The following is a 13,602-nucleotide window of genomic DNA, read 5'->3' as shown; positions in this document are numbered from 1 at the left end:
TGTGTTTTTTGTATTATTACTTCACTGGGATGTTTGAACTTCATTGTGCAAAAGGACGTGTGTGCAGGAGGAAGGAGGAAACATTTTTCCCTCACTCACCTTAAACATATGTTATGTTCCAAATTGCACACTTTTTCTTTTTACTTCAAATATTGCACTACAAACGACAACAGATCTATAATCAAGAGGGTCCAAGTTTAGGATGCAATGGTTTGGGAAAGTAGTATGTCTCAAATGTGTGCATGCATGCAACATTATGTACTTTTTGAGGACACCTGCAGTACTGGAGGAAATTAAAAAACAAGTATGCAATTTGGGACGCAGCTTCAGTTCAACTTCTTCATGTGCGTGCATGATTTGTGACATCACAACAAAGTTATAAGACAGTTTAAGTAACTTCTGCTTAAGCGTGACATGAAAACTTAAGTGCACATTAACAATATTAATAGACTTTTCTGTAAAGACGGGGACATCTTGTGTCCAGTAGTTACATTTTTTATTTAAAAAAACATTCATAAATTCTGTATTTTTGAATGGAGGAGATGTCATAAAAACATCATAGCAGTTCTTTTTTCTTTTTATTTTTTTCAAGACAAAAATTATTATCCAAATAGTATTTTCCATATCGGAAGAGGAGAAACTGCTGGCCGAAACACTTTGAGATTTGGGACTATTTTGCTTTCATAATATGTCCTCTTTAGTAGAAAGAAAATGTCCAAAATACACGTTTATTTTAGTTCAGATGACTGTTTTTTAAGTTTATACAAAAAGAGCATATTTGAGTAGTTCATGTCTCATTTACACATAAAATCTAAACAAAAAAAACTTGCAATAGGCCTACTCCCTTTTTTATCTCCTTTTTATATCTTCATTTTATGTTTCTATGCATCAAAAACCAAAGAAAATCCCTTGAAGTGAAGTGAAAAACTACTGAATAAACCTGAATCTGAAGTGACCTAGTTATGCATTATGAACTGTCACTATCCTCAACACAAATACAAATCCTGTCAAGAAACAGCGCTCCTTAAAAAAACAGCGTTGCATTTATTAATGTTTGTAAAAACCTAAGTTTTTGCACTTTAATTTGTCTTTTAATGCTTTTTTGTGGCACGTTGTTTCTGATGCTCCACATGCTTCCTCCTCCTGTTGTCTTTTTCGCGCCACCAGAGCTCACAAGCCCCACCTTTCAATCTGGACCACGCCCCCACCGAGGCACTCTGGCCAATAGAAGAAGGCGTTGTCAGCTCACAGCCAATCAGATGACCGCAGAGGGGCGGGGTTAGAGGCGACTCGCGGGAAACTGACGGGAAGGAGTTCAGTTTTTGCCGCGGAACAGAAACTCTGAGCAGCTTTTGTCTCCTCGGCAGTTTTCATCTTTTGTGTTTTACTTTAAAGTAAAACTTAAATCTTCACTTTCAGCTCCAGTTTGACCGCAGAGCCGCCGCAGGATGTCTGGATTTGACGACCCGGGAGTTTATTACAGCGACAGCTTTGGAGGAGGAGAGGGACCCGGCGGGGACGAAGGGGGACAGAAGAGGGTCCAGATCAAGAAACGGTTCCGGGAGTTCCTCCGGCAGTTCAGAGTGGGCACCGACCGGACCGGATTCACATACAAATACAGGTCAGTTCATAATAAAATAATAATTAATGAAAGTGTAGACCTACCTGATAAAGTCTGCTGATGCTCTGATTAGTTATTTATGAAGTCTGAAAGGAATAATAACCAGATGATGTCATCTAAAATTAGGTTTGCCAATTAAAAACTTAAAAAACAAACGTGTAATTTAAAGTTGTAGTTAAAATGTAATGGATGTTAAATGAAGCATGGGTTTGATGAGTTGCATCATGGGAAATGTAGGACCCAGTGTTTCTGGAGCCTGATATGTTTAGACTACAACAAGGAGCAACTTCTGGGGCTGAAAATGAAGCCACCGAAAAAAAAAAGATTTCTTGATTTATTATTATTATTCATTTCTTGAATGAATAATTATGAATATTATATTAAGAATATTATATTTAATTTGTATCTATGTATATATTTATGAGGTAATTTTTCTTGTTGATATTTCTCTTTTTGTAGTAGTTTATTTTTGTGGTAATATTCCACTTAGGTTTATTTTTTTGGGTCATGTTCCTTTTTTTTGATAAAGTTTTTTTCGTGATATTTTTTCCCCTTTTTATGGTAATATTTTTTTTTCAGTAATAATTCTTTAAGGGTAATGTTTTTTGTTGTAATGTGTCTATATTTTATTCTATGTTTACTTTATTTTGCTTTAATGTTTCAGTTTGTTTATTTTTTTTGTAGTGCTGCTTTCTTTTTAAATGTGTGACTTCCTGCTGACAGTGACACTGTACACACACATTTCAAACTAATATTTTTACTCATGTCAGTGAATTTGAGGTGACTTTTTGACTTCGTACCTGCTGCTCTTTCGCTCGTCCTGTATTTTTAATTTATTTTTTTGTTTGTTCAGAGATGACCTGAAGAGACACTACACCCTGGGGGAGTTCTGGGTGGAGGTGGAGATGGAGGATCTCGCCAGTTTTGACGAGGATCTGTCCGACTGTCTCTACAAGCTGCCGTCTGAGAACCTGCCTCTGGTCAGTCCGGAACTGAAATAAAAGTTTTAAAAAAGCTCAGCTGCCATGATTTCTCTGCTCTGACTGTTTGGCGTTTGTTACAGCTGGAGGAGGCTGCGAAGGAGGTGGCGGATGAGGTGACTCGTCCTCGTCCTGCAGGGGAGGAGACGATCCAGGACATCCAGGTCACGCTGAAGAGCGACGCACATCACGCGTCTATCCGCGGCCTCAAGGTACCCACGCACACTCGTCTGCGCGCCCCGTTTTTCCGTACTTCTCGCAGAGCTTTCGGTCACGTGTTGTGGTGTCCTCGCCTCTCGTAGTCGGAGCAGGTGTCTCGTCTGGTGAAGGTGCACGGCATCATCATCTCCGCCACCGCGGTGAAGGCGAAGGCCACCAAGGTGTGTCTGCAGTGTCGCGGCTGCCGCAACGTCGTCCCCAACATCCCCCTGCCCCCGGGCCTGCAGGGTTACGCGCTGCCGCGCAAGTGCAGCAGGTGAGTGTCCGCACCTGCATCAGAGACGCGGGGAGGCGACCGACGTGTGGAAACATTTCAAACCTTCAGATGCAGATATTTTCCAACAACTTTTCTCTTTTCTCAGTGACAATCCCGGCAGAGTGAAGTGTCCCGTGGACCCGTACTTCATCATCCCGGACCGCTGCGTCTGTGTCGACTTCCAGACTCTCCGCCTGCAGGAGTCTCCAGACGCCGTGCCTCATGGAGAGATGCCCCGTCACCTGCAGCTCTACTGCGACCGGTGAGGAAAAACTTTAGAAAAAGTTAAAAATTAAATTAAAGAAAAAACCTGGAAAAAGTGCTTAGAATTGTAACAATTCTGTAACACGAAAATCAAGAAATGTAATAAGAAAATCATCAGAAATGTAGTAATAAATAAAAGAAATCAACAAAAATGGCATGAAAAAAGTGCTTTAAAATTATTATAATTCTGTCAAAATAAGAACAAGAAATGCAGCAAGAAAATTACCTGAAAATTAGTAAAAATAAATAAAAGAAAGGAAAAGGGTCTAACAAAGAGAATGAAAAGGTGCTTAAATAATTGTAATTATTCTATAACATAATTTATAATTATGGTAATTATAAATATATTTTCCCACAGATTTTTTTAATAGATATTTTTCTCTTTTATAAAATAAATCTTTCAAATCTAGTTTTATTTTTATATAATTTTGAGATTTTTTTTCTTTTATTGTACATTGGGTGCTTGTACAAGTTGTTTATGGACTTTTTCCCAATATTTTATAAAGCAACCAGTTTGCTTGAAGGTCAGAGGTTTAAATACTGAAAGCAGCAGGAGAATCGTGACGTCACTGAAGGTTTCAAAGGTTTAAATCTGTTAGTTTTCTCACATAATCAGAAATATGAAGCTCACTCTCCTGCTCTCAGGTACCTGTGTGACCGCGTGGTCCCCGGAAACAGAGTGACCATCATGGGAATCTACTCCATCAAGAAGATGGCGGCTGCGAAGGCCAAAGGCAAAGAGAAGAGCGCCGGCGTGGGAATCCGAGCGTCTTACCTGCGCGTGGTCGGCATCCAGATGGACACAGAAGGCGCCGGTAAACACGAATCTCTGCATCTAAACCCGAGCTGCTCTGAAAAGTTATTAGTAGATTTTTTAGATTCAATCCGACAAATCGCTTTATTCAGATTTATTCAAAAAACAATATTTTTTCAAAATTCAGTGTACGGGTCAGGACGGAGTTTTCCGTGCTCGGTGTGAGGGACGAAGAAGAAAACGCCTTTTTTTTTGTCTTGCAGGTCGTGGAGCTACCGGGTCCGTGTCTCCGCAGGAAGAGGAGGAGCTCAGAGCGCTCGCCGCCACTCCCAACGTCTACGCGTCTCTGGCTCGCTCCGTCGCTCCGTCCATCTACGGCAGCGACGACCTGAAGAAGGCCATCACCTGTCTGCTGTTCGGAGGCTCCAGGAAGAGGTGAGGCCACCGCATTTTTCTTTATCCTGCACAGTTAAAAAACCCAAAAAATAGAAGCCGAATGTGCAGGTGAGATTCTCACCTCAGTCACAAAACAAACACAGAATCACGGTATCAAGAAATAAAAACACGTATGATCAATAAAGTACAGTTAAAAGGCCGATACGAGCGAGCAAAAACTTAAAATGATTTTTAAAAAAGTCTGTTTCCTCCTCACGTGTTGAGTAAAGTTTGCGTCCTCGTCCCTCCAGGCTGCCCGACGGTCTGACGCGTCGAGGCGACATCAACCTGCTGATGCTGGGAGATCCCGGAACCGCCAAGTCTCAGCTGCTCAAGTTTGTGGAGAGGTGCTCGCCGATCGGGGTATTTATCCGCTCTGCTGAATAAAAGCCGCTCCGCAGGCGTAAATGCAGCGTCTGACGCAGAGTCTTCGTGTGTCTCCAGGTTTATACGTCGGGTAAAGGCAGCAGCGCCGCCGGTCTGACCGCCTCCGTGCTCAGGGACCCCAACACCCGCGGCTTCATCATGGAGGGCGGAGCCATGGTGCTGGCCGACGGCGGAGTCGTGTGCATCGATGAGTTTGACAAGGTGAGAAAACGATCGTGAGCAGCGGGATGTTTGACGTTTAACTTCGTGTCGCAGGATTAAAGAAAAAACTGCTTTCTGTCGTTCAGATGAGAGAAGACGACAGAGTGGCGATCCACGAAGCCATGGAGCAGCAGACCATCTCCATCGCCAAGGTATTCGCCGCTCGATCTCTGCGTTAAACACAGGCCACGGTCAAAAAGTCTAAACACTTTTCCGAAACACTGACGGAAAACGTCACGAGGTCAACGAAAGACGCGACGGAGAGTTCATGAGGTTATTGATTTTGGTCTGCTGTGATCGAACTACAGTGTTCAGATGATGGATTACTAAAAGCACTTTCTAACTTTTTGGGTTTTTATCCACCGAATAGTTTAATTATTCATTTTTTTGTAATTGTAGACGTACAGATAAAATATAACATAAGAGGCGATAACAAATCGATGTTTTGGAGAGTTTATCGTCTGATTTAAGCCCGTGTTTCTGAAAAGCTGAAGCAGCAGCACTCAGCTCAGTAAACGGCTTCACGTTCACGTGTTTTCGAGTTTTTTGGGCTCATGCAGACGGTGGATTTCTTAACGTAATAAAATGGCTGATTCCTCAAATAGCGGCCAATTAAATGTTGCTGTTGCAAGGAATTGTGGGACAGAATTAGCTCCTTTCCTTTGGTAAAGGATGCTTCACATATGTCTGTTATGAAGGAAGCACTGAAGCTCCTTTTCCTAAATATTCGGAGAATTCAAACAGAGTTGTTGACAGGACAAACTGAATCCGTCTCGTCCTCAGGCCGGCATCACCACCACGCTCAACTCTCGCTGCTCCGTGCTGGCCGCCGCCAACTCCGTGTTCGGCCGCTGGGACGACACGAAGGGCGAGGACAACATCGACTTCATGCCCACCATCCTGTCCCGCTTTGACATGATCTTCATCATCAAAGATCAGCACGACCAGCAGAGAGACATGGTGAGACGCGGCTGCTTTAAAGGGACAGTTCTGATTTTTTAAAACTTTGAAATCAGCGTGAGCATTAATATTGAGTGTGTGTGTGTGTGTGTGTGTGTGTGTGTGTGTGTGTGTGTGTGTGTGTGTGTGTGTGTGTGTGTGTGTGTGTGTGTGTGTGTGTGTGTGTGTGTGTGTGTGTGTGTGTGTGTGTGTGTGTGTGTGTGTGTGTGTGTGTAGACGCTGGCCTGGCCACGTGATGAACGTTCACCTGAGCGCTCAGACGCAAACGGAGGGAGTCGAGGGCGAGATCCCGCTCGCCACCTTCAAGAAGTACATCGCCTATTCCAGAGTGTGAGTCCTGTCTATTTTTTTCTTTTTGAACAAAAATCATTAAAAAAAAAAGAAAATATGAAAATAATAATAAATAATAAAGTAATAGTTATTTTTAAATAATAATAATAATACAAACATTTATCATATCAAAAATATAATCTGCTGGTAATAGTGACAGTAGTTAAAATGAATTTAATATTAATATATACATTTATTTTAGTTTTTATTTTATTTAATTAATTAAACAAAAAATAATTGAGAAAACTTACAATAGTGATAATGTTACAAATTAAAATATACATAAATATATAATAATAAATCTATAAATTTAATTATGTGATTACAAAGGGGAATTTGATTATCTCAATTTAAATAACTAAATATTTGAACTAGTATTACTGCATGTACACATGTAAACATGCCTACATATGAGTATATTGAGTTTCCTTGATAAAGCGACCGTGTGCACTGATTCTGGTCCGGTTAACGTGATTGGGTGTGAATGTTTCCTGCAGGAAGTGCGGCCCTCGTCTCTCTGCTGCGGCTGCAGAGAAGCTGAAAAACAGATACGTGCTGATGAGGAGCGGCGCCAGAGAGCACGAGAGAGAGAGCGACAAACGGCCCTCCATCCCCATCACCGTCAGGCACGTCCATACCTTCATTTTTCCACGTCTGTGATGAACACGTGACCTTTGACCCCAGCTTCTGACCCCTCAGAGCTCTGAAATGACGGTTTCTGTTTGTGCTCCCGCAGGCAGCTGGAGGCGGTGGTGCGAATCGCAGAGTCGCTGGCGAAGATGAAGCTGCAGGCCGTCGCCGGAGAGGAGGAGGTGGACGAGGCTCTCAGACTCTTCCAGGTGTCTACGCTGGACGCCGCGCTGTCCGGCAGCCTCTCAGGTCTGTGTGCCGCGCGGTGTTTGTGAGGCCGTGACGGGTTTATTTTGTCACATGAGCATGCAAACGTCTGGCTGTAAAAGTACACAGAGAGTTAAGACAAAAAACAAATATGTAAAGATCTGAAAGTTTTAACTGAGCCAGGCTCCGCTGAGAGACGACGCAGCACTGTAGCCTCTGAATGTGAGCAAAGAGGTTCAATTTCTTTCAAAAACATGAGAAAAAAGCAATCAGTAACTTGGCACGAGATGTCCTGCAAATTTCCAAAAAAATAGGAAAAAGTAACAATAAAATGATCTGAAGATTGTCTTTATAAAAAGAAAGAATATTAAATATTTAAGGAAAAATATAAAGAAAATTATATTTTATTATTATAATTCTATACTTAAAACTGGGTTATAAAAATAAAAATAAATATTCAAATAATAATAAACTTAAAAAAATATATATACATATATTTTAGCACTTTTTTCAGGTCATTTCGTTATTTTTTGTCTTAAACCTTTATTCTTTTTTGTGCCAATTCTAGGTAATTTTCTTGTAACTTTTTACCAATTTCTTGCTGATTTTTCAGTCATTTTTGTTTGGGTATTTTTGGCAGAAATAAAGCCACTCTGCCCAGGTTTCGAAGGGTTAAACGCTGATTCAGTTGTATGTAAAACGGTTTCAATGAGGGCCGGTGAGCTCGTGAACAGGGCTGTGGGGTGACATCATGTTTAACACAGTTAAGCTTTAAGTTTTTATGTTTTCTAACGTCTTTCTGACCACATTTGGTCCGCAGGAGTCGAGGGCTTCACCTCTCAGGAGGACCAGGAGATGATCTCTCGGGTCGAGAAGCAGCTGAAGAGACGTTTTGCTATCGGCTCCCAGGTGTCGGAGCACAGCATCGTCCAGGACTTCACCAAACAGGTCGGTCTGAGGAGACCAGAGAGACGCGTCCCCCCACGCGCTCATTTCGCTCTCTGTTCCCGGAGCTGGACGTTTATTCGGAGCGCCGAATAAACGAATATTCGGTTTTACACTGCACCGCGCGCTCTGACTGAATCAGCAGGTCGATTTTCCGACCGCGACTCAAACTCCACATACTGCTATTTCGGACAAAAAAAACCCGTGAAGCCTTCACCTGTGCTGCATTCATGGGTCTGCAAAAAGTCTGAATTTAGAGAGATGACACTGAAAATTATACATTAAAAAACAAAGAAAAAAGAGAGAAGGGCTCATTGAAAAAGTTTGAAAACCACAGACGTTTTAGTGCTTTTTCTTCAGAGAAAACGCAGCTCGTTTGTTTACAGGCGTCCTCGGTGGCGATGTTTACTGAAGTTTCACCCTGCGAGCCAAGGCGGAGTTATTTGTACAACCTAAAAGCAGCTTATAGAAAATGAAGACCTAACAGAGACAATATTAACTGTAATTTGTGTTTTTTCCGTCTATTTTAATTTGGGTTTCGGTGTGAAAGTAGAATATCTTACACACATGTACAGAAAACTACGTTTGAAAAACAAAAAATAAGTTCAGCATATCAGCAAGTTAACAAAATACATTTAAAAAAAAACAAACTTTTTTCTGAAATCTATTATTTAAAAAAGGAAAATAAACAGCTATATATATATATATATATTCATACACAAGTATAACAATATTTTAATGGTGAGACGATATTTAGTTCTCTTTGTATTTTCCTGTTTGTTCCACTTTACAGACTTACAGATGTGTTTTTATTGTCTTTTGTGCGATTGTTGATTGTTGAGAGCTTGCAGATGTGAGACAAATTCCTGTGAAAATGGAAAATAAAGTATCGTCGTCTTATCTTACAGAAATATCCGGAGCACGCCATCTACAAAGTCCTCCACCTGATGCTGAGGAGGGGCGAGCTGCAGCACCGCATGCAGAGGAAAGTCCTCTACAGAGTCAAATAGAGCAAACTGCACTCATACCTGTTAATCATCATGTTCATGAAAATGTAAATAGTTTAAGTCTGCCTGTTTTTGCTGCTCTGCATCTGAGAATCATTGCTGATCTCAGTCCTGGTGGAAACTGTTCAGTTTGGATTTTATGGCGGCGAAGGCCAGATAGATGTATCCTAAAAAATGAAAAATGTCTCAAAAATATTAAGTGTATTCATGATGTGTAAAATTAAAAGTAATAAAAGTATTTGAAGTCATAATAGTGTCAATTCTGATTATTTTATTCAACAAAAATCATTAAAAAGTTACATTTTCTATAAAGTTCATACAAATACGTAGTAAAATAATCCCAGTTTCAGATGTGATTTGATCATTTTCGAGATGAAATTAAATTTCGTTTGTCAGTAAAGTGCAGTTTGTGCGTTTAAAGTGCTGTCGAGGTCTACATGGCGTAGATTCCCATCCCGATGGTGGTCAGAGCCACACACACTCCCACGGTGAACTGCATGATGGGTGAAGACGGGAACAGCGTGTTTTTGACGACGCTGCGCTCCGATTGGTCTGCAGTTTCTGTTGTGACACTCAACATTTTCTGCAAGTCATCGAAAACCTGCAGGAAAAGACGAAACCGCTCAGCATTTTCAAACACTCACTTCCTCTTTCAGTGGTTTCAGTGTGACTTGAAGAAATTCTGGGTGTTATTTTCGGTCGGCGACGTTAATCTGCTCTCACCTGGATGTTGGACTCGAAGGCGTCGACGGCCTCCTGCAGCAGCGCCGCTCTCTGCTGCGCCGTCAGCTCGATGCTGTTCATGCGGCTCCGGTAAAGCTGCTTGAAGCGATTCGGGCTGCTCACGCCGGGGAAGGAGAAGAACGACAGCCCGTCTTTGCTGCTCAGCCCCAGAGACTTCTGGGTGATTTTTCCCAAAACTTGACCTCCCGACAGGTCGCCGAGATATCGAGTGTAGGCGTGCGCCACCAGCAGCTCCGGGCTCTCTTTACCAAGCTGAAAACAAATGAATAATAAAATAAAAAAATAAAACAAGGACATGTTCAGCTGTTACTTCATAACAAGACCACACACTGGAGCAAAATTTAATCTGGATTAAAGTAATCTGGATTTGGAAATCCCATGTTTCGCTGTCCAGAATCAGCTCAATACTCTTCAAAGCAACATCATGATGATAATAATATTAATAATAATCTTCATGCATCAGGCAGTTACATTTAATGCTGTTTAAGACATTTTTAACCAAATTAAATGCAGATTTTTTTTATAAATCATCTGTTTCTTATTCAGTTGCAGGTAAGCATAAAGCTAAGTTATGTAGTAGAATAATGTTATTAAAGTTCAGTTAATCTACACCCAAAAAGTTAAGTGTAAGTAATATGCTGAAAGACAGTGAGATCAGGCGTAGTTAAAATTTGTTACATAAACTTTGATGCGAAGGAGCTTGACTCTTTCTGACAAAAATATATTTTTGGTGCAATTAAGACATCAAAAATATAAAATTTAAAACTAATTAATCATTTTTAAAGGTTAATATCTATAATATTGAACATAAGACATTATAAGACTTGTGATGTAGCTGCAGAGTTTGTTTCAAACCACAACAAAACTGGATAACATGATTAAATCTGATTTCAAAATCCCTTTTTTTGTCCTTTAAAAACACATTTTTTTAGATTTGATACAATTTAATATCTGATCAGGTTACTTCTGAATAGGGATAAAGCAAAAAAAAAAAAAAAAATCATCAATGCAGCAAAACATAATATTTTGCTTGGTAATATTGCATACACAGGTGCAAGATATAGATTTTTGTTTTTTATGAATCACTAATATTGCAAACTAAAATTTGTTTTGATACCTTTTTCAGTACACTAGAAACCTTTTGCTACAATTAAAGACTTAAAAAAAGGGAATACTTAATCTTATTACTTTGGGTGAGACTTCATTTGAAGTTTAAAAAAACTGTTCTATTAATAGTCAAAAAAACATTTAAAGTCACATTAACATGGTATCGTGACTAAATTATCGTGATAATATCGTATCGTGGCGCCCTCGCTGATTCCCACAGCTCTGAACGCCCCGCTCACCTGTCGCAGCCTCTGCTCGTATCTGTGTGTGGCTGCAGGAACAATCACTTTCTTCCTCCAGTCTGAGCCCAAAAAATGCTCCAGGTCGCTCTCGAGCGACTCCAGACGGGCGAGCTCTTGGGGGAAGTAAATCGGTGCCACGGCTGGATGGGAGCAGTTTCTGTCGAGCTCCTCTTCCAGCACTTTGTAGATCTGGTAGAGCGAACACAGCAGCACCTGAGACGAACACACAGAGACTCTTTAGGCTTTTTAGGACAGAAAGAGAAGCGAGAGCGTGATCTTGATGTGTTTATCAGGAGTTTTACTTTATACTGAGGCAGCGTGATCTGCCCCTTCTGGTAGCTCAACATCAGCTGTGTGTTTTCAGCTCGGACGTGGTTTTCTTTGGTGGCTGCTTTAATCTGCTCTGATAAATCGCTGACAGGAAACACAAAAAGCATACAATTATTAATATGAATAGATATATTAAAACAGTTATTCTGAAGGAACGCTTAAAGCATGAAATCAAACTTTAAAATCTCACAGTTCAGCATGATTAACAGGGATCATATGGTCATTAACATGTAAAAGTCAAAGTTTGCCTTGGAAAACTAAATATGCTCTGAAAGTTTTGGAAAAGTCATAATTTCTGTTTTTACAAGTTTCTGGCTTTGGTTAGTGGTGTATTTTTTGGTGATTTAAAAAAAAAAACAAAAAAAAAACTGCTGTCCAAGACTACAGGCTTGTGTGAAGGCATATTTTAAAAAATCATCAAAAATTTTAAAGACAGAAAAAAAACCTAAAATATTTTCTTTAAAAATCACAAAAAGAGAAAAATATAAAAAGCTTTTTTTTCCTTTAAAAATCACCAAAAGCTTACAAAAACAAGAACAACAAAAAAATATGCTGAATGTTTTCTTTAAAAATCACCCCGAAAAGTTCAAGAAAAAATAAGCAAATATGTTTAAAGGAAACGTGCCTTCATGTTTTCTTTAAAAATTGAAGATAAAATAAGTTAAAAATACAGACATTTATATTGTACGTCTGCTCTGGAAGCCAAAATAAAAAGATAAGTTCCTCTCTGGTGCTCAAAAAATGATTTGACATGCCTCCCTATTTTTGCACCCTCTCCCCTCTCATAAATGACAAACAGTCCCTAAATTATTTTCAAATATTCACTTCAAGTCCTGTTCTACAATAATCATTTTTAAATAATATATAGTTAGTAACACTCGTATATAATAATGAAAAACGACCATTAAGCAGTAACGATGGCACTAAAGTTTGCCTCGGTGTCTGTATACCTGCCGACGTCCCCTGTGTCGTCCTTCCTGGCGCTCTTCATGTTCTCCATCTGTGCAGACTGTCTTCTCTGTCGTCCTCTGAGAGTTGTCTCCCCCTGTGAGTTTACGGTCCACTGTGTCCCCCTCACAGCTCCGTCCTCTTTTATACAGCTGAGATCTGCTGTAGCAGCTGAGTCAAAGGGGAAGTGTGACTGCTGACTCACATCCCTCAGACTGCTGAGGCTTAAACATGACACGGCAGAAGTGAGAAAAACATGGAAGGGAAATCTGAAAACATGACAAGGCAGAAATCAAAGTTTACAGCAGTGATACACAACGTAGGGCCTTCAGGCTAAATCTGGCCCCCGGTAGAGAGCCAAGTGGCTCCCCAAACATTTTCTAATTCACAATAAAAATAAAGTGATTCATGCTGGGAATTGATTTTATACTTTTTAGTCTACATAAGGATCCAGAGTGAATAAAACAGCACCAAAATAGAGCTTGTTTTTCAAAACAGTGCCAGTGGAGGATCCCCCACACCCACTGACAGAGGTCCTAGCTAAGATCCCAATGTCCTAAAATCATGGAAACGTGCTGAAGTCCTTCAAACTTCCTAAAATTGTAGATGTCTTAAAATCCAAGAAGCGTCCTAAAATCCGAAACATGCGCTAAAATCCTCAAAATGTCCTAAAATCTGAGAAACAATCTAAGATCCTGAAAATGTCCTAAAATCCTGGAAGTGTCCTTCAGTTTAAAAAATGTCCTTAAATCCAACAAATGTCCTAAAATCCTGAGATCCAGAAATCCTAAGAAACATCCTCAAATCCTTAAAAGCATCCTAAAATCTAAGAAATGTCCTAAAATCCTTGACACATTCTGAGGTCTTCGCAACACCCTGAAATCCTAGAAGCATCCCAAAATCCTGGAAGTGTCCTGCAATCCGAGAAATGTCCTAAAATCCAACAAAAAGTCCTAAAATCCTAGAAATGTCCTACATTCCTAGACACATCCTAAAATCCAAAAGACCTAAAACCTGAGAAAAGTCTTTAAAAAG

At 40.2% G+C, this 13,602-nt stretch overlaps 2 protein-coding genes across 2 annotated transcripts; one reads left to right on the top strand and one right to left on the bottom strand.

Moving 5' to 3' along the window:
* Positions 1–1,289: 1,289 nt before the first annotated feature.
* Positions 1,290–9,447, top strand: mcm5 (minichromosome maintenance complex component 5). Its single transcript, XM_088069022.1, is given in 17 exon segments — positions 1,290–1,621; positions 2,475–2,601; positions 2,685–2,813; positions 2,904–3,076; positions 3,183–3,338; positions 3,986–4,155; positions 4,358–4,529; positions 4,781–4,892; positions 4,974–5,117; positions 5,204–5,269; positions 5,901–6,077; positions 6,294–6,302; positions 6,304–6,407; positions 6,905–7,037; positions 7,148–7,286; positions 8,065–8,192; positions 9,098–9,447. Coding segments are annotated over 17 exon segments (2,214 nt in total). The 5' UTR covers positions 1,290–1,448; the 3' UTR covers positions 9,200–9,447.
* Positions 9,448–12,727, bottom strand: hmox1a (heme oxygenase 1a). Its single transcript, XM_042504231.2, has 5 exons — positions 12,570–12,727; positions 11,592–11,703; positions 11,287–11,502; positions 9,920–10,192; positions 9,448–9,797 (listed from the first exon to the last, which is right to left on the bottom strand). Exons 1-5 carry the CDS (start codon positions 12,617–12,619, stop codon positions 9,630–9,632), a joined length of 819 nt encoding a protein of 272 aa, XP_042360165.2. The 5' UTR covers positions 12,620–12,727; the 3' UTR covers positions 9,448–9,629.
* Between the last annotated feature and the right edge of the window lie 875 nt (positions 12,728–13,602).

Source organism: Plectropomus leopardus, chromosome 18, assembly GCF_026936395.1.
Source record: "Plectropomus leopardus strain MGB_pleo_1.0 chromosome 18, ASM2693639v1, whole genome shotgun sequence".
Classification (NCBI taxonomy): Eukaryota; Metazoa; Chordata; class Actinopteri; order Perciformes; family Serranidae; genus Plectropomus; species Plectropomus leopardus.
The sequence above is the reverse complement of the archived record's forward strand: the minus strand, read 5'-3'. Positions and strand labels throughout refer to the sequence as shown.